The 20,299-nt window shown below is 44.4% G+C and overlaps 1 protein-coding gene across 1 annotated transcript in view; it reads right to left on the reverse strand.

The window, feature by feature from the left end:
* The window catches only part of SPOCK1 (SPARC (osteonectin), cwcv and kazal like domains proteoglycan 1), a 527,907-nt gene that overhangs the window by 266,276 nt on the left and 241,332 nt on the right, over positions 1-20,299 (reverse strand). The window contains exon 3 of the mRNA XM_047869748.1: positions 13,373-13,418. Coding sequence (XP_047725704.1) covers positions 13,373-13,418 — 46 coding nt within the window. The remainder of the gene's footprint in view (positions 1-13,372; positions 13,419-20,299) is intronic.

The raw sequence follows: 20,299 nt of genomic DNA on the forward strand, positions 1-20,299 counted from the left end.
CCCCTAAGCTGACAGTATGACTGTATCATCACAAACTGGGAATTTCTCCTCCTGCCTAATAACCAGTGGAAAAGACAACTTGGGATCAAATTGTATTTGTGAACCGTGCTCTCCCCTTCATCCCTCTAAAAGTAGCCATCATGATCGTAGTTCTGTTGATGGCTGGGAATGTCCTAACAAAACCTAATATGAATTTGGCAATACCTTTAAATAAAATGTGAATTTTACTAAGCCTGTCAGCATCTGCACATATCTGAGAAGCAGAGATGAAAATGTACCCTTACATGTGCACGGGAAGTGTGTCCCACCCATGTGAAGCTCAAATTACAATGTGAAGCTCCCATGTGATACTGATGTAACCCTCTAGGCTAGCAGTTGGGGTCTAGGAAGAAGAGCTGATGTTCATAATCACCCATTTGCCTGGGGCTTTGCACTGACCCACAATCTTGGCATGGAGGAAGGTGACTATACATTCAGGTATCACAATTCCAGCCTGGATCCTGAATTTCTGACCAAGGACACTGGCTCTACCTGCCACTTGGCTGATGAAAAGAGATTCATTTGCTTCTGCTAATTGGCAGCAGAGATCATATGAACCTCTTGTTCCCGCCAGGAAAAGCCCAGATCTCTCAGTTCCAATGTTAATCACTTACCAGAAACAAAACAATCAGAGTATTCCCTGATGGAGACACAGGGCATCCATTCTTCCTGATGTTGTCAATTTTATCCGTGTATCAAGCCAGACCTTAAGAAGACTGTGTACTCTGTATTATTCTGGCTTATCATTGAATTAACTTATAGAATTGCACTTTGGCAGTCAGCCATCCATGTACCCTGAGAGACCGCGGAGGAAGAAGTGGTAAAAAGTGACTGAGGTATTTACTGTCAGACACGGTCAAGAGCATGGCCCACCCTGACAACTCTCTTTTAGAGACCTCAGGTGGAAGAAGGCAACTCTGGCCTCAGTCCCAGGAACACCTTATATTTCTCCTAAACAGCAGCCTTATTTCATCTCGTGGTTGTGTGTTTCCTTCCTTCCTTTGGTTGTTAGAGAAGCCCCAGGGCCAGCTCTAGAAGTACACAGAAATTTACTGTGCATGTGTTTTGAATAGAGCCCTTGCTGAAGCTTTATTTGCTTATACTTCTCCTTATATCCAAATATTGCCCATCTACACATTTTTTTTACCTGATACTTATGTATTCCTAAAGGTTATATTTAGAGAATGGGCAGAGAAAATAATTTTTTTAAAAATGTCAGGCTATCATGCATTTGGTTACAGATATGAGGACAGCTGAGTCACATTTCAAGTATATTCTTGTAAGTGAGCATTCATGGACCTGAAGTCAACATAGCAGGAAAACAAGGGCCTTTATTTCTCTGACTCAAAGTTAGCAGGAAGAGGGGCTCCTGGGTGGCTCAGTCGGTATAGTGTCTGACTCTTGGTTTCGGCTCAGTTCATGATCTCGTGGTTTGTGAGTCCACGCCCCACACTGGGCTCTGTGCTGACAGCATGGAGCCTGCTTGGGATTCTCTCTCTCTCTCCCTCTGTCACTGCCTCTCCCCCACTCATGTTTTTTTTCTTTTCCCCTCTCTCTCAAAGTAAGTAAACATTTTTAAAAATGAGTTAAAAAAAACAAGTTAGCAAGAAGAGAGGGGGCTAGAGTAGAATTTTGCAAGGGCTCCTGGATGGCAATGACCGTGGGCAAAACAAGGGCCAGAACATCCTGCTGGCTCTCATGGGCTCAGAAGGGCAATCCCTTACCTTGCTGGGGTCTTCTCCCCTTGAGAGTGAGTGTCTCTGATATCGTCCACCTTCTCTATCTCCTTCTATCTCCTATCCACCCATCTCTATCTCCTCTATCTCCTTTTTTGGCCAAAAAAGAGCAGCAGCAGCACAGGGGCAGCTGCTAAAAATGACACCCATCCTCCCCTCCCCCCTACGGCTCCTCAGGGCCAGGCTGCCGGGGCCCAAGGCACCACCTGGACCCTCCCCAGAGCAGGGAAATTCAGCGCCTAATGAAATCAATCCTGATTCACACGGGCTGCACTTTGACTCTTGGGAGGTAGTTTGTGTTTCTAAATCCCAGAGGCACCTACATGGTGTGAATTTTGTGTGATTGTGAGTGTGCTTGGGTGTGGGCAGGGGTGTGTTTCCCTCTTCTCGAGATTAAAACAACATATCTGAAGGTGATGTGGGAGGCCACAGAGAAACCGCAGTAATATCCCAACACTCTGCCTGGGGCTCAGGTCTGCGTTGGGCGCCCCTGCTCATTACATGTGGCTTCAGGCCTCACACTGTCCAAGTGCAACCTGGGCACAGATGACTTCCCGCTCTGCTAGGCACTGCCTCCAGGTCAGGGGGACCCCAAGGACTCATCACCCTCCAGAGCATTCACACTACAGGCAAAAGACAAGTTCTGACAACGAGGCCGCCGGCTTCCCTCTCAGAGAGAAGCCACAGACAAGAAGTCCAAAGACCTACGTTCTCATAGGCTTTTGTTTGTTTGTTTGTTTGTTTGTTTGTTTTTAATAATGATTTGCAAACACTAAAGAACTTCATTTCATACGCATGTAAAAACTTCTCCATCTCCTGCTCCCCTTGAGAAATCAGAAGTTCCAGTCTACGGCCATACCACCCTGAACGCGCCCGATCTCGTCTGATCTCAGAAGCTAAGCAGGGTCGGGCCTGGTTAGTACTTGGATGGGAGAAATCAGAAGTTCTGTCATCAGTGGGTCCCAGATCCTCATGACCACCCTCAGCTAAGGTAGCATCACAGCCGCTCTCTGGCGCATCCCGAAGCCCACCTTCCCCCTGTCCCTACACAGGTTACCCCACTGTTCATGATGTCTGCTCTGGGGGGATTCTGAGGTTCCCACCAGAGCGATCTTCAGAGATAAATGCGTAAACAATGAAACAGCCTGATAAAGTAATGGCTTACATTTTCTTCATCTCTATGAATAAATGTTTCTAGAAGAATCAATCCTATCAAATTTTACTTCTGTAGCAACTGAATGCTCAGTTCTCAGGACAATTTCTACCAATCAGATGCTGGCCACCTCCCCCCAGCTTATCTCCAGATATCTACTCATCCTTGAGAGGCTCCCAGGCTGCTTCCTGGGATCCTTTACCTGACCGTCACGGAGGAAGAACTGACTGGCTCCTCACCTGAGCATCCAGGGTGCAAGGTTCTGTCAGGGCAGCTCAAACACATCCCCTGGGGTATTTTATTGCCCATACGTCCCACTCTTGACTACACAGTCTCTAAGTGCCCTGAGCAAAGCCACCATCACACTCCTCTTCATAGTTACTGTGTGGAAACAACTCGGCACCTACCAGGTAATCAGTTACGCACTTGACTCAACAGTTCACTGAACAATTAGAGCCCACGTGCTGGATCAGGTAAGCGAACATATCAAAACCCCCAAAGACCCTTCCACCTCTGAGAATCCAGAAGAAAACACTGGTCCTGCATCTTTTACCAAAGCGTTACTGCTTTTATCATGCTCCTTATCTTAAGACTGGGTCAGATACTACATCAGGAGTTGGACAGACACCACGCTGGCCAGAGGTGCGATAACTGTCAATTTCTATTGGTAAAGATAAGGGAAAAACAGGCTCAGAAAAGCTCAGCACCTGCCTCAGCACATACATCTACAAAAGTCAAGAAGTGGGAATCAAACCCAATCAATGAGACTGCGAACCGAGGACCTTTCCATACACAACATTGCCTCTCATCCTACATGGCGTTGAGGGCAGAATGGACATCACAGAGGTCTCCAGCAAGGAACTTTTAGGTAATACAACTACAAACCTCAACAAAAGAAAACTCTCCGTCTCAGGCATAGGGCCTGTGGGGACGCAGGTGAGCCGAGCAGCCACCTCCCAGTTGTGACAATGCTCTAATCCACTCGACAGTCTCAGATGAGGAAATTTTAAACAGCATTATTGATTGATTTTAAAATTCAGCTGACATGTTTTTCCCTATTGAGAATTTCCCCAAACCAAAGCTGTTTCATTAGGACTCAACAAACATAATATAATTAATTCAGGGGCTGTTTCTCTAGCAGGTGGAATAGCAGGAAGGATTGTTTTGTTTGTTTGGGTTTTTTTCGTTTTTATAAAACTAGCACTTCATCTTATGAGTTTGAGGAAAGGTAATAAATATGTCTTTAAAATGGATTTGCCCGTGCTGAAGAAACCTGTTAAACACAGTAATAGAAGGCCACAGAGCCCTAGCTTTGCAAGGGGAATTTTCCTACCCTTCACGATTATCATTCCATCCAAAGGGTAGAACACAACCCAACGCAGCTTGGTTTGGGAGGCACAGGGTGCTGGGAGCTCCCAGCAAAGCCAGCAGATGACAGGGACAGAGCCATCGGCACCCCATAAGGAAATGGGGTCTACACAGTCGTGGCTGACAGCACTGAGCTGGCTCACTGAGGTTTGTGAGCACGTGCCGTCTGCCAACCCCTGGCCCTCTGCAACACAATGCCACTTGGTCTCCACTAATGCCCATGGCACAGGCATCATTAGCCCCACTTCACAGAGGAGAAAATGAAGGCCAAATAAGTTATTCCAATATATGCAGCAAGCTAATGGGAGAGCCAAGACTTGAACTTGAGCCCTTTAAACTCCGCTCTTCCCTCCACACCCTGCAGTACCCATAAGACTCTCTGAGAAAACAAAATACCTCCCACTTTGGCCTTTTTTGCTTTTTACTCTGAGCCTCCGCCCCCATCTCTGATGATTTAAAGGCCCATTTAATTCCACTGGTTTTATTGAAGCTTATTCATACCTCATTGGTTAAACTGTAACCTTTGAAACAACAGCATCAGGCTTCCAATTTTTCATTTTGTCTTTCGTTATGAAGAAAACATACACAGACGCTATGCTGCCTAAAAGCATGAGAGCTTAACTATCGTGGATACAAAGGACCTCAGGAACCTCCTTTTTGTTTTTTTGATTTCAAATTTATTTATTTAAATTCAAGTTAGTAAACATACAGTGTAATATTGGTTTCGTGAGTAAAACCCAGTGATTCATCACTTACATATAACACCCAGAGCTCATCCCAACAAGTGCCCTCCTTAATACCCATCACCCATTTAGCCCATCCCCTCATCCACCTCCCCGCTAGCAACCCCCAGTTTGTTCTCTGTATTTAAGAGTCTCTTAAGGTTTGCCTCCCTCTCTTTTTTTTATCTTATTTTTCCTTTCCTTCCCGTATGTTCATTTGTTGTGTTTCTTAAATTCCACATAGGAGTAAAATCATATGATATTTGGCTTTATCTGACTGACTTATTTCGCTTAGTGTAATACACTCTAGTTCCATCCACATTGGTGCAAATGGCAAGATTTCATTCTTTTTAATCACAGAGTAGTATTCCATTGTATAGATATACCACATCTTCTTTAGCCATTCATCCATCAATGGACATTTGGGCTCTTTCCATACTTTGGCTAGTGCTGCTATAAACACTGGGGTGCATGTGCCCCTTCGAGTCAGCATTTTTGTATCCCTTAGGTGAATATCTAGTAGTGCAAGTACTTGGTCATGGGGTAGTTCTCTTTTTAACTTCTTGAGGAACCTGCATACTACTTTCCCAGGTGGCCGCACCAGTTTGCATTCCCACCAGCAGTACAAAAGGGGAACCTCCTTTTGATTTCAGAAATGGGCCAAGTGACGTCAGGAAAGGCCACGTGATTTGCCTGAATTTAACACATTTAAAAAGTGGCAAAGTCATGGCTCATCTCAGCCCCTTCCTGGGTTACCATGCGCTACAGGCCAAGTGGCTTCAGGGAAGAATTAGTCAGTGTGTACGGAAAACGGGTGATGGGCATTGAGGAGGGCACTCGTTGGAATGAGCACTGGATAAGCCAAGTTGACAATAAATTCTATTATTAAAAAAACAAAAATACAATAAAAATTTAAAAATTTAAAAAAATAAAGAAATGCTAAGAAAAAGCAGCACCAACAGCAAAATAGAGTCAACATAAATGTCTGCCAATGGGGGGGGAGGATGGAGAAAAAGATTATTGCATATAACAAAATAATAAAGCCATTAACTAGATCTACAGCTATCAAACCAAAAACCTTCAGAAACAATTTTCAACGAAATACACAGATTAGAGAAGGAAATGTTTCTACGGTGCAACATGTAATGTAACACCTTATTTGTGGACCTGCCCATATGACATAAAAGTGTAAGAGCATGGACAGAAAAGTACATTAATGATGTGGCACTTTAGGAAAAGGGACCAAGAAGGAGCCCTCATTGGATTTCACTTTTATACTTGATGCTTTATTTCTTTAAAATAAGCAAATGGGCATATTATAAAATACATACAAAAATAAAATTTAAAAAAATAAATAAAAGAAGCAAATGGGCAAAGGTAGGCAGGGATGAAAGCTCTAACTTAGAACTTGATGTAACTTCAAAGCAGACTGGCTGAGTCAAAAGCTGGGGCACACCAATGTGGATTAATAGTCTTCTGTTGCTTCCCTGGCAGAAATGACTTGGAACATTTAAAAATCAATACTTCAAAAATTTTAAAAACACTATTTATTTTTAAAAATTTTTTTAATGTTTATTTATTTTTGAGACAGAGACATAGCGCCAGTGGGGGAGGGGCAGAGAGAGAAGGAGACACAGAATCTGAAGCAGGCTCCAGGCTCTGAGCTACCAGCACAGAGCCCGACACGGGGCTCGAACTCATGGACTGCAAGATCATGACCTGAGTCGAAGTCGGATGCTTAATTGACTGAGCCACTCAGGCGCCCCCAAAAACACTATTTCATTGTCATAATCAAGCAGCAGAAGAAGAGACAACGAAAGGACAGAGGCCAACGGGAAGGTCTGGGGTGAGGAATGGGCTAACGCGAGGTAAGAGAAACTGCCGCTCAGGGGAAAGCAGAATGGTGACAACATGTGGAAAGGGAAAGGTAACAAGCAGACCAGACACAAGGGTACTGGGGGAAAATTATTAAGCTGCTTCCCACAGACCAGGCCAACTGCCTGTGAAAACCAGCAGAGTTCAAGCCATCAGACAAGGTGAACAGATCCTTCAATGCTGAGAAACATTCAAGGACATATGAATGCAAATCAGCAGGTCTTTTTGGGGTGAGGTTAACTTCTACATCAGGAGGAACACTGTGGGGACTTCAGATTTTTTTAAGCCTAGCATGTAAAATTCCAGATTAATCTGGAGGGAAAAAAAAAATCCCCTTCTGAAGAACCATTCTATAAATAAGCAATCTTGCCTCCCCTGGAGCACCCTTTAAAACTTGGACAAAACGTGGATGCTGCAATCATCCCCAGGGTTCCGCTTGCAGAAACACAGTTGGAACATGGGAAGGACGCGCTCCTTTTGAGTTTTAGAATTTCTGCTTCAAAACAGTTCAAGGCTTTGGTCGGAATTTGAGCTTGTCGGGATCTTGGTATAATAGATCGGAAGTCAAAGGGCAAGAGTTTTCTTCTTTTCTTCAATTCAAGTGAACAGCATGAGTGAAAAGGGCCCCTGACTTTGTGAGCTTTATTTTTATCTGGAGATCAATTTCTACAAGTTCATATTCTGCTCTGAAGATCGCCAGCATCATCTGAGATTTAGTCACAGCCAGGCTGCTCGGGAAGAATGATTAGTATTCACTCCAGAAGAAAAACATTATCTTTAAAACCAACAGCTATTCACTCCATCTAAAACATTCATTTATTCCACATTAAAGGAACTCGCTGGTTTCAAAAAGTTCCATGATAAATCTCCCTTCAGCCATTTGTCCTAAAAAGGCTTGGCTCATCAAGGAGAACTTCATACCCAAATAAATCAGCGGGTTCTGTCCTGTGTGGGCCATGGCTACAGGAAAGAACCTAAATTAATGAATGCTCCCTCACTTCAGGACCTCTTCAAATCATCAGAATTCTATGCTAAAGTAAGGTATTGCTTATATATATAAATTACTTTCCCAACCCCCCCAGTGCAACAACAAGAACAACAAAAACCCCTTTATTCAGCAAAAACACTGCGATTAAAGCTTCAAATTTCTTTTTCAAAAAAGACCGGTCAAGAAGCTTTGAAACAACTTTTTAGAATTCACTTTGCTTCTTGTTCATCCTCTCTCTGTTCGATAAAAGCAACACCTTTTATTCTTTTAACATGGCACTGTGGTTCAATAAATTATCTCTCTCTTTCTCCTCCAGGCCCTTTGGATAACCTTCCTGAGCCATCTCACTATAAGGCGAAAGAGAATCCTTGAGACAGCACCTTTATTATCACACTGAACGTGACTGTTATTAGCAAAGGTTACAGTGCAGGAATCCTGACCCACACACCATAGGCCCAGACTCGGTGAGGCCATGTTACAGCAGAAAATGTCACCCACATGGTGTCTAGTCACCTAGGGGGCTCAGTTAGCTGTCTGACTCTTGATTTGGGCTCAGGTCATGATCTCAGGGTTGATGGGTTCAAGCTCTGTGCTGGCAGCATGTGGAGCCTGCTTGGGATTCTTTCTTTCTCTCTCTCTCTCTCTCTGCCCCTCACCCACTCACACTCTCTCTCAAAATAAATAAAGAAACTTTAAATTAATTAATTGTGATAGACCTGGGTCACTTACATTAACACTTGCCATCTTATGGATTTCCCAGTTTCCCAGACTAGCACCCCTCACCCAAACCACCGGCACCGACACCTGCTCTTGCTCCCAGCCCCCACTTCCCAGCACTAAAACACTCTCTCTGCTTATTTAAGGCCTTAGATGGATGGCTTATGACTAATAACTGGGAGTGTCCCAGAGACACCTTTCTCACTGTGGTCCCTGTTATCCAACACAGCAGGTATAAACATGGAGTATCTGATAACCGTTTAAGGATGGATGGGAGTCAAGAAGGAAGAAACACATTAACAGCCTGAACCTCTTCGGCCCCAATAACAAGGATCTGGGGTGCACGACTGCAGTGACCCACCCACCTAGTATAAAGCAGGCTGGCTCCAGTTTAAACCTGTGAGCTTCAGAGCCTCCCAACCCTGAAGGCCCCCAGAAGGGAACACAAGGAAGGAAGAAGTAAAACCTGAGTGGAGAAGGAAGGAAGCAACACGGAGAGACAGGTAAATAGGAAGAAGAGGAAATGAAAAAGATCAATTACTTGCTAAGGCAGCACAGATTAAGCACTTACTGTATGCCAGACATTAACTCATTTAATCCTGCCAATGCTTTCCCTGGTGCCCATGCCAGATTGGAAGGCTTAGAGGCAGAGAAGTTAAGCACCTTGCCCAGAATTGCTCGGCGAGGAACTGGCAAAGTCAAATTCCAAACCTGGAGAATCTGACTGCAAACCTCAAGTCCCCACACCTCACTTACCAAAGTGTACCCCACAGAATGCAGCACTTTCTCTGGGCACCAGATAGGTGTGGAGTAAGAAAATGAAAATAAAAGCATGTGGTTAAAGGCAAATTAAGGGGGCACCTGGGTGGCTCAGTCGGTTAAGTGTCTGATTCTGGATGTGGGTTCAGGTCACGATATCACTATTGGGGAGATCAAGTCTGTGCTTCGGGCTCTGCTACAGAACCTGCTTGGGAGGGCAGAGTGGCCACCCAAAACGCTAGAATCACTCCAGCAACCTAAAGCCTCAGCTGACCTCATGGAGACATCTACCCCAGGCCTCCACTCACCCTGCTCATCTGAGACAGGAAACGTCTGCATGTGCCCACTGCCCTCTCCACCTGGACAGCCTGCTCAGCTCTCCCTGCAGGGTGTCTGGCTTTGGGAACTTCACAAAGGCACTGTCTCACCTGGTCCCTTCAGTTCTGAACTCCTGTCTGTCCATTCTGTGAGGACACGTGGCATCAAATCATTATGATACCAAAAAAGAAAACAAAAAAAAAAAACAGGACCTAATACTTTACCCACATCTCACCAAGAATGCTTCTTAGAAAAGCCTGAGGTTGATGGCTATTATACTCCACTGACAGAATCATTAATGATTCGCTTTAAGACAACAAGTTAAAGACATTCTCAGCCTCATGGAAGGAGACCGCCAAGTGAGGCACTTTTCTTCCAACCGCCTTTGAGTCGATTACATGAGAAGGGCTTGCTCTATGAAGCCCTGTTGTTCAAAGTTCGGTAAATATCCTGAGGCAGAGAGCATAATTACAGGCAAGTAACCATTTTCTGAATACCGTGAGTGTCTGAGCTATTCATACCAATACCTAAGAGAAGCAAGAGCTACGTGGGCTTTTCAGAGATCAAGCTACAGAGTTGATGCCAAGTCTGACCGCCTACGACGACGGCCAAATTCCAGAGCTCCCAGGCAATGAAAGGCGCAATGGACGAGTCACCCAAGAGTCCTGGAGGAGGGACATCATTTAGCAGGTATGCCTTGCGTCCCTGATCACAGCTGTTGAGTCACCAAGCTAAAGTCCTCCACAGTACTGCCCTCATCACGTCACTCCACTGCTCAAAACCTTTCTATGGCTCCCGACTGCCAAGAAAACAAAGTTCAAACTTCACAGATTGGTATGAAGCGTCCTTCAAAACCTGCCTCAAACCCCCCCTTTCTGGCTACCCTCCACCGGAATCCGTCATGACCCACCTTCCTTCCCTTCTTTTCCCCTACATTTGAAGCCCACCTCGCCCCCACCTCCATCAGGAAGCCCTATCCACCCCAATGTCACGGCAGAGGTGTCATGTGAAACCCTGCCGTGTTTTCCAACAAGTCCCATTTCTACAAACTCCAAGTTGTCCCCAACCCCAAAACCACGTGAACCATGTCTGATTCCTTTTCAGCTTAGGAGGGGAAAGGACTTCTCTCCGCAGCTGACAACTTTCACTGGAGTTCGGCAATTCTCCTATTATCTGGAAGATGAAATGCTCTACATCGTCCGTGCCTGGGGTTTATATTTCACCAAGTGGTGTCCGCACTGATATAGTAACCTCCCATTTTTATTGAGCAGCTCACAATGTAATTGATGACATCTGCTGGGGCTGGTATTTGAGGTGAAGGCTAGCCTCATTTCTGCCGGCTCTCCCCACGGCTCGGTATGTAAATAGCCCACAGCGGCAACACCTGAGCTACAAAGTGGGGCTTCTCGGCTGAGGTCCTCAATGATACCCCATAAAGTCATCAGGTTTTATATGAGGAGGATTTAGCTCTGCAGATCCAGTTTTCATGCCTACGGAACTAGAAAAAGAGGGAGCAGGGCTGGGAATCTGCTCGATACGCTTGCCTTCATTCCCAGGAGAGAAAAATCCCTCTTTGGGCTTTTTGGTTAAGCAGATTGAAATGCCATGCTCTTTTTGATGCTCAAAGTTTCTGTGTGAACACCCAAATCAAGGGAAACTATCGTGTATATCCCCAAGCGGCAAATGATACCCGCCTTCCAAGTATTATCTTTCCCAATGTCTACTAGTAAAAATGAAAAAGGCTTCTCCTGGTGAAGTTTTAGCATTTGTTTCCAAGTCTTGGGGAAGAGTAAATCTGGCAGTTATTTAGAGAACATCTGATCCTTACAGGACAAGAACCTATTTCTGGTTCTGGGCTGGAAACAATTAGTTCACTGGCACCGGCAGCTGAGATACGTCCCTCAGCAAAATCGTGGTAGGAATGTTTGTAGAAAGGCTCGTTTGTCAGGCACAGACAGAGAACGTGCGGCTCTGTTTCTGAGGGTTCTTCTGAAATGAAGGTATATCCTTTTGAAAGACATGGGTAGAAATTCTGACCCTTTCCAGGGGAGAATTTCTAAATTACAAATGCCTTTGCATGCTTTAACGTGGCTTATTGTGATGTCTCAGTCACTGCTAAAGTTGCAAATGAGTAAGGCTCTTGGAGGCTGCTAAGATATGGATAAGCTCAAACTGATCTTCAAAGGAAAGCCTTTCTTGGCACCTGCTCCCCAGACACATGCAACACAGTAAGTTCCCCACCTACAGATTCAACACTGGCCCTGCACACACATGCTTCACAGCCCCTTAACACATTCCACTGGAACTGGTGACTGACTTCTGCCCATGCTCTACTCTGAGCTCCTCCAGGGCTGTCACTACAGCTTTTTTTTTTATGTTTATTTATTTTGATAGAGAGAGAGACCATAAGAAGAGGAGGGGCAGAGAGAGAGAGAGGGAGAGAAAGAATCCCAAGCACTGACAATGCAGAGCCCCATGTGAGGTTCCATCTCACAAACCACAAGATCATGACCCGAGCTCAAATCAAGAGCTGGGCGCTTAATCGACTGAGCCATCCAGGCACCCCTACGATTTTTCTGTTTTACTCCCAGAACCTGGCTGGTGCCCGTGAAAACAGTGCAAGTTCAATGTTTGAAAACGAATGAATCCATGTACGAATGAATAAAATGTTCTACTTGAAGGCATGAGCTGAAATGCATATGTAGAAATTTTAATACCAATTTTGTTTAAATAAAAAAAACAGGGTCCAGGGTGAGAGCAACCCATTAAAGTCGCAAAGGGGGGAGTAGAAGGGGTTACCTTCTACCATGTTACACGTCAAAGCCTTGGTTGATTTCTTGTTGTCAGGTTGGCCATCGTGATCACATCAAATACTGAAGCCGCAGAAGTGAAGTTCATCGTCAGAAGTGTGAACCTTTGATACGTGGTAGGTAAACTTTTCCCCCCAGGTTTCAGTATCAATTGCATATACATACTTCAGGTACAACCTAGCATCATTTTCAGCAGCAGGGTCTGTGCCAACAGCAGCCACACATGGGACAGTCGAAACAGGGACATGATTCACGGGCAGGTCCTCGCTGTATCTTAAATAACTCAGAGGAGGACAGTGGTGATGATTTACAAGGGCCATCAGGAGACTGGCTTCATGCTTGCTGGTTATCAGTGGAAAGAGCTCTCTGTGGACCATGCTTACACCCAAGTGGTCATTGAGCAGACTCAGAAAGAAGCTTCCATTTAGAAACCACGATGAACTGATTTAACAAATGAACTATCAGTGCCCTTGAAAGCCTCCTGGGATTAACCTGTTTCTACAAAGGAAGTTTCAATGTTCATGACTCATGTCAATTGCACAGCATTTCCAGGCAGTCTCTTCCACGAATGAAATCACTGGATTCAACCCAACAACTCACCAGGTCATTATAATAAGCATTTTACTCTTTTGTTATTGTTGTGTTAAAAAAAAAATCCAATGACTGTAGTTGTCAATTCAATACATTTTTAACAATCTGTCTTAGACAATCTCAGACAAATAACCAAACTGATAAAATACCTTCCATCACCATAGTCATTTTAGGCTCCCAAGTCAGTAAAATAAGACAGTTCACTGGCCTTTTTATGAATACTAGCTCAGCATGCAAGGAAGGAAAAATGAAGCCACATTTCCCACGGAATATACAAGAAACATTGCATCCTTTACCTTGGTCAAAAGGCTTGTTGGGATTCCAGTTTCTGAAATAATCATCCTATATAAGGAAAAAAAAATAGAAAACAAAGGTCAGATTTCAGAAAGCTTCTCACATAACTACACAAAAACCTGCCTTTCTCCCTATCTCCCGAAACACAAAGGAAAGCATGAATGGCTTAGAAATCTTTCCCCAAACAGACATTTATGTGAAATCAAAAATATCAATTTACTTTTCAAATTCTTGTCTTTCAAATTACATGCATTAAACACTGGGAAGAGTAAGAAACATTTCAGCCTCATATGGAAACAATGCTGCTCTTCTCGGTTTGACAGATAAACAGAGACACCTTCCAAAAGCAAGATGGATTTGCTATCAATTATGCTGCAGGTGATGCCCTGCTGCCCTCACTTATGATTAGGCCTCTGTGTTTGTAACAGCTGATAATTTCAACTGTCAACATTCCCTTCATGCGGAGACACATAACTTGCAGTGCAGTTACAGTTTTCCAACACTGGCAAAAGTTAAAAGCAGAGGACCGTTCAAATGTGAGCATTAACCAGAGGCATACATTTAGCTTCGTACCATTTGTTCTGGATGTGTGGCAGCAAAACAATAAAGACTGGCCAATCCACTCAATGCTGCTTATATCAATTTATGCCGAGGAGAGACACTTTGTTCCTTGGAAATTCACTGGGGTCCAGGCCACTCACTTATTTATAGTTACATGAACCTCTTCTCCCCTTTTGAGAACCTCTCCTTCTTAACTGCTGCCTGCTCTCGTTATCCTCCCCTCCCCCACCTGCACTGTCCCCCAGCATACCCACTCTGTCCCAGCAACCGGTTTGCAAGGTGAAGAGGCTTCACTCGTGTTTATCACCCCTACATCATTTTAGGGCTTGCACACCTTTTCAGGTCATTTCCTCCTCGCCCTAATCTACCCAACATTATTTGCTGTCTGTGTTTTTGGCAGGTACTGTGCATGCTGCAGAGTTATAGAGAGCTGCCTACAAAGAGGCCTCAATTTCTCTTCCGGAGAAGCTAATTTACATCAAAGTGCACAATTAGTTTAAATTATTGTCCACACTGTCTCCGGCTGCAGTTTATCTCCGACAAGATCTCCTGTGAATTTTGTCAGCCTCTGTGTCGTTCAATTACCTGGCTTTATTAGATCCTTGTTGAGTTCACCTAAGCCCTTAAATAGATTTTAGGAAACTGGATTTAGAGTAAAATCACAACATATTGCTTCTTGGGCAGTGATTCCATTTTCCAGAACATGAATAAACATGAACAGGTTCCTCTGGATGCTAGGGATTCAGCATTAAATTGTTTTTAACTCCAAAGAATTGGGCCACTTTGCTCTGGCTTTAATGTTAGGGCATGACTGGCCTTCTCACCCATTTGGTTCAGAAGTCCCTAAGGGCCACACCATGAAATATCAATGAGAAAGTTTAAAACAAGCCCTCTACTATGTCTCTCCCCACCTATGATTTTAAATACAATCCTAATCTTTTGAACTATGTGGTTTTAAACTCAGCAGCCCGGGTTAAATGAGTCCAAGTTAAGGACTGGATGGGGGTGGGGGGGGCTTAGCCTCCGATTTCTTAGCTGGATGGTCGTTAATGTGCTCTCAGCTCTATACACAAGCATGTCACCGACACATTCTGCTGGTCACGAGGACAGGAGAAGAATGAATATAGGAAGAACCTATCCTCACTGCTGGAGAAAAAAATAACATCCATCCTTCCAACCGTGGTTCATCAGCGCCCCTTCACATATAGAGCCCAGCTTCCTATCCCTATCCTCGTGCAATATGTTCTACTTGAACATGCTGTTATAAGACATGGAAGTCCTTGGAAGCTTAGGATGTGTGTCCGACAGGGCAGGACTGAAGCCGAAGACAAGTTCCTTTACTTTAATTTCACTTGCCACATTCCCTTTGATGTCAAAGAAAGGTATGAGTAACTCTCAAGAGCTGAATATTCCCTAATGATTTCAACCTCCTTTGTAACCGGGATGGCATGTGAATGAAGCATGCTTCTGGACCTTGTCATTTTTCCAGGTTAACTACAATGGCCACTTTTACATATTTCTCAGGGGGGAAAAAATCACCATTTTAAATACAAAGCCTTTCAGTCATAAAAGCAGGTATGTGCATTCAAATAGTTTCAACTGACTGCAAAGGTAAAAAATACTGCCTAATTGCTGCCAAGATGTGAAAGTGCACCTTGAGTGAACACTCGTTATGCAAAGGCAGTCCTTCAGGCAGCCCCTGGCCCAGCAAGGCCAAGCACGGAAGGAAAGTGATTCCCTGCACCTGACTGCTTTTGCTCTGCTGTAGGAACGTACATTGCCTAGGCAAAAACCAATGAGCCAGGAGCAGATAAACCCATGAGTGTAACTGTTTGGCTACAGCAAAGAGAAACCCCTATCAGAGGCCAAGGTCATGAACACGTGGCAAACAGGGAAGAACCAGAGCCCAGCTGGGGGGTGGTCAGGGAGCACCGGGGTGGGGTATGGAGGCAGCAAAGTGGAGGATGAGATGCTGGGCGGACAGAGCACCCCGCCACACGGAATGTGCCAGGTCTTACTGGCCCGTGCACAAGGCAAGTCCAAGCAGGCAGGGGCGGTATCCATCGATCCGCCCCACGTCTGCGAGGATTTCCAGGGAGGCAGCATCTAAACTCAAGTGGAAAAAGCCACAGATAAAAGACGGCCCCTTCTAGAGCTGCACCTCCTGAGAACGTGCTCATCCCTGAATCCCACTTATCAGAAGGACAACTGTCTGTGGCACTGAACCAACACTATCAGCACGAGGGCTGGTCATTTCTCCCGGGCTCAAGACTGGAGACGGGGGGTGGGGAAGAAAAACCACCCCAGCTTGTCTTTTATTTTCTATCTAAATTAATACAGCTATATCCTCTTTACACTGTCCTAAAATAGACCCATGACTTCCGGTGCCGTGGGCAGTTCTGCCAGTTTTCTCAGAGTTACAATTCCCACCCTGGGAACCATGCGTGTCCCCACAAAACCCCAATGCCGCAGTGAATTAAAGAGTGTTCCCGCTGCACGGACCCCAGAGTCCCTTCCAGATATCAGCCCAGGGCAGGACTTTAAGAGCCCCTGCCTGTCATCTTCCTTCCAGCCCAAGAAGGTTGTGACCTGGTCAAATTCAGACCGTGGGGGAAAGGCACATGGGATGTGTCAGATCAAACTTGCCAGGGGAGGCGAGCGTGTCTGAGTTGGCCTCTTAACTGGTCATTTTATCATCTAATGAGGAGGCTTCTCAAAATGACTTGCAAGGACCCCAGCAACAGTTCATTTTTAAAACATAAACCAAGATAGAAAGATGCATATCTAAATATAGTCACTCACTAAATTCAGCAACGCCTATTAGTGTATTACGCAGGCTAAGGAATGAAGGCCAGCAGTGTTACCACATGTGTATATTTTATGGGCTCTACTACACAGCGTAACGTCAGGCCCCTGCTAGACAGGGCAGAGAAGAGGCTTCCTCTAAATTCTAACCATATGAGGGAAGGCTGATTCCATTTTATTGTAGCACTGCTTAAGTGAAACTTACCCAACTTTTTAGGTTCTGTTAACATCTAGAAGAACCTATCAATTTAAACAGAGTCTCAAACTTGAGCACGTTCACACTTTCATCCAAAATCATGAAATGTCTCAAGGCAGGAGGATAAAGTTACAGGAAGCCAGAATCAAAAGTTAGCGTAACAATCACAGTAACAAAGTGACACATCATGGGGCACCTGGGTGGCTCAGTCGGTTATGCATCGGGCTCTTGATTTCAGCTGGCTTCCTGGTCTCACAGTTTCTGAGTTTGAGCCCCGAGTCAGGCTCTGCACTGATAGTGCTGAGCCTGTTTGGGTTTCTCTCTCCCTCTCTCTGCCCCTCCCCCACTCTCACTCTCACTCTCAAAATGAATAAAGTTTAAAAAAAAAAAAAAGAGGGGCGCCTGGGTGGCTCAGTCGGGTTAAGCGTCCGACTTCAGCTCAGGGCATGATCTCATGGTCCGTGAGTTCAAGCTCTGCGCTGGGCTCCATGCTGACCGCTCAGAGGCTGGAGCCTGCTTCAGATTCTATGTCTCCCTCTCTCTCTCTCTGCCCCTCACCCATTCATGCTCTCTCGCGGGCTCTCTCTCTGTCTCTCTCTCTCTCCAAAAAATGAATAAACATTAAAAAAAATTTTAATGAATAAAAATAAAAAGAAAGGACACATCATTACCTGTGTAGGATGAGAAAGAAGGCAGTGGCGCTCTTGTTAAAGAAAGAATCAAAGACTGGCAAAGATTACAGTCCCACTTATTTTAATCCTCTGCAGCTGATCAATGCAGGGGGCAAAGACAACTATTTCTCCATTTATCTCAGTAAATATCCTCCTAACACAGAAAAGGATCCTGTAAAATTACTGGCACTCGGGTTGGTGCAAAGGAATTTAACTCTGGGTTTTCAACTACTTTAGAGATACTCTGTTTTGATAAACATGCACGGGAAAGGAAGTCTATTTAAAGTGTATACGTATACAACACATATTGTATATTATTATACAATTATTATACAATTATTATACAATTATTCTGCTCTGTAACTCATCTTCCCATAAAATCGTTAAGACTCCCTAGCACGAAATGATGCAAAAAATATTCCTGCTATAATTTGAGTGATTCATGTCTGTTCATCATGGATGATGGTAACAAATTGGAAAAGCTATGGTTCCATCCCATTCTGAATGGGAACCTGAATTTCTCTTTCACTGTCCCAGAGCCCCAAGATGGCGGGTACAATTTAGCTCAAATATTCCCCAAGGATTTCCCTTTCCAGGAGTGCTCATTTCAGCTCCACACAATGTCGACCCAGACTCTGAGGCAGAGATGAGGTGGCAGGACAAAATGGAAACCACTTATTAAACCCAACTTGCCTTAGTTTCACTTACAAACATGGTGATGCCATTTATTATCTACCTTAAAGCTCCAGGTAGTACAGATCCAAGACACTTAACTCACATGGAACACATCACTTCTCCCTCATACATATTTTAGCCCAGTTGTGTGCACTCCGCAGTTTCATCTAAAGATTACCTGAAATAATACAAATCATCAGCCTTGCAAATAAATGGGAGCCTCCCCAGTCTCAACCAGGAGTGAGCAACAGGGATTCAAACAGAAGGAAGGTGAAGGGAGGGCAGACAGCCTCTGTGGCGTCATCTGTGGACCCGCTGCGGGTAAATGCAAAAGGGAGAAGAAGCACTCCCCTGCAAGGTCAGGCAGACTAAACTGGGGTTTGCAGATCCCGGATGGGGTAGATCCCCATTTACTGAACCCAAAAGCTTGACAAAGAGATTAAGGGACTGTAAGCAAACCGCTCACCAAAAGATTCAGTGCACCCTAGTTCTGTTAATTTTCACACCACTTGACTGGGAACGTTAGGAGGAAGGGCTGGTCGGCAGGTGGAAAGAATGTCTCTAAAACGTACCAGAAGTCACTGGAAAGGTGAGACTCCCAGATGACATCATATAGTGCCTTGGCTGTATAATTAGACATTTGACCGCAATTTTAACTGGCACGCAAGGGCAATTTCTACTACCCCATCTACTGGGTGGTACAAAACATTCCATTTATTTACTGGGAAAGGAGCTGGCTTCCCATACCAGCACCTTATCTCTGTCCAGTTCTCTCTCTGGGCAAGCGACAGAGAACTCCAGCAGGCCTGTCCCGCCCCTTCCTGGCAAACAGCCCCACCAGGGAGGAATCCTTCTGAATGAAGTGGCTCAGCTAAGTGGCCCAGCTTGTTTCAGTGACCTGAGGCCCCACCGAGCTTCCCTCCACAGACCCCCACTCAGGAGAACCCTGTTTGCCAGCAAGTGGGAGCTGTGTGCATGAATGCATTTCCATGTGAACGTATCACTGCCACATACCTGAGCCTAGCCTACCTCGGGGCAGGGAAGGAAGATCAGACTCACCTGCATATTCCCCCAAGGCATCACTCAAAAGCACACAATGAATCCTACCTAAATGGTGTAAAATAGAAGGAAGCTGCTCCAGCTTTAACATCTTTGTGTTCTTGTGAAAGTCCCATAACTGTTACTGGGATGCGTGTAAATACAGGTGGGTATATGTTTATACAGACACTCTAAATCACTTTCTTCCTGAATAGAGCGATTCTTTGATAAATTGGTTTGACATTTGGTATAAAGTCCTGCAGGCCCTAGACAAAATGATTTAGAAAATAACAATGTCAGTTGCTCTGCTCTTTCAATAAATAACACACCAGTAAAACACAGATAATAACTGACAATCATACTTGTACTATAACTAATGAGAAAAGATAAAGCAGCAAATGGACTGTTTATATGCATTTGATAAATTGCATCCCCTGGATATACCAATGAAAAATAAATGTGTGCGGTGCTGGTTCACTGAACTAAAACAAATATTTACCACTGAGATTTAGGATTAAGAATGAAATTTACATTTTATTTGGCAACTATGTGGATGCTATGTCTACATACAGTTGAAAAGTCAAAAACCTACCTCAACTTCCTGAGTACGAAAGCATTATAAATGAGAAAAAAAAAAATAAAAGAATCAAACAAGAGGAAGGAATGTAAACATTTTCGATAATTGCATCAAATTTTCATATTATCAAAACATTACAAAGATCACATGCAGATATTTTCTGTTAAGTCACCAACCATCATACCTTTGAAAAAGTGCCATCGTTCATCAAGTTCGTGGGGAAAAACATTAGGTTACCGGGTAGAATAACACAAGTGGGGAAAAATCAGAGTGTGCTCTAGTGATCCATGTAGTTATTGCAGACCAGACAGCAAAATCATGATTAAATCCCAACACTCAGTCATGATTTCTATCTATGAGAATTGCAAGTGAATAATTTCCTATGACACTGGTCCAAAGGGTGAAA

The sequence above is a fragment of the Prionailurus viverrinus genome, chromosome A1 (assembly GCF_022837055.1).
Source record: "Prionailurus viverrinus isolate Anna chromosome A1, UM_Priviv_1.0, whole genome shotgun sequence".
In the NCBI taxonomy this organism is placed as follows: domain Eukaryota; kingdom Metazoa; phylum Chordata; class Mammalia; order Carnivora; family Felidae; genus Prionailurus; species Prionailurus viverrinus.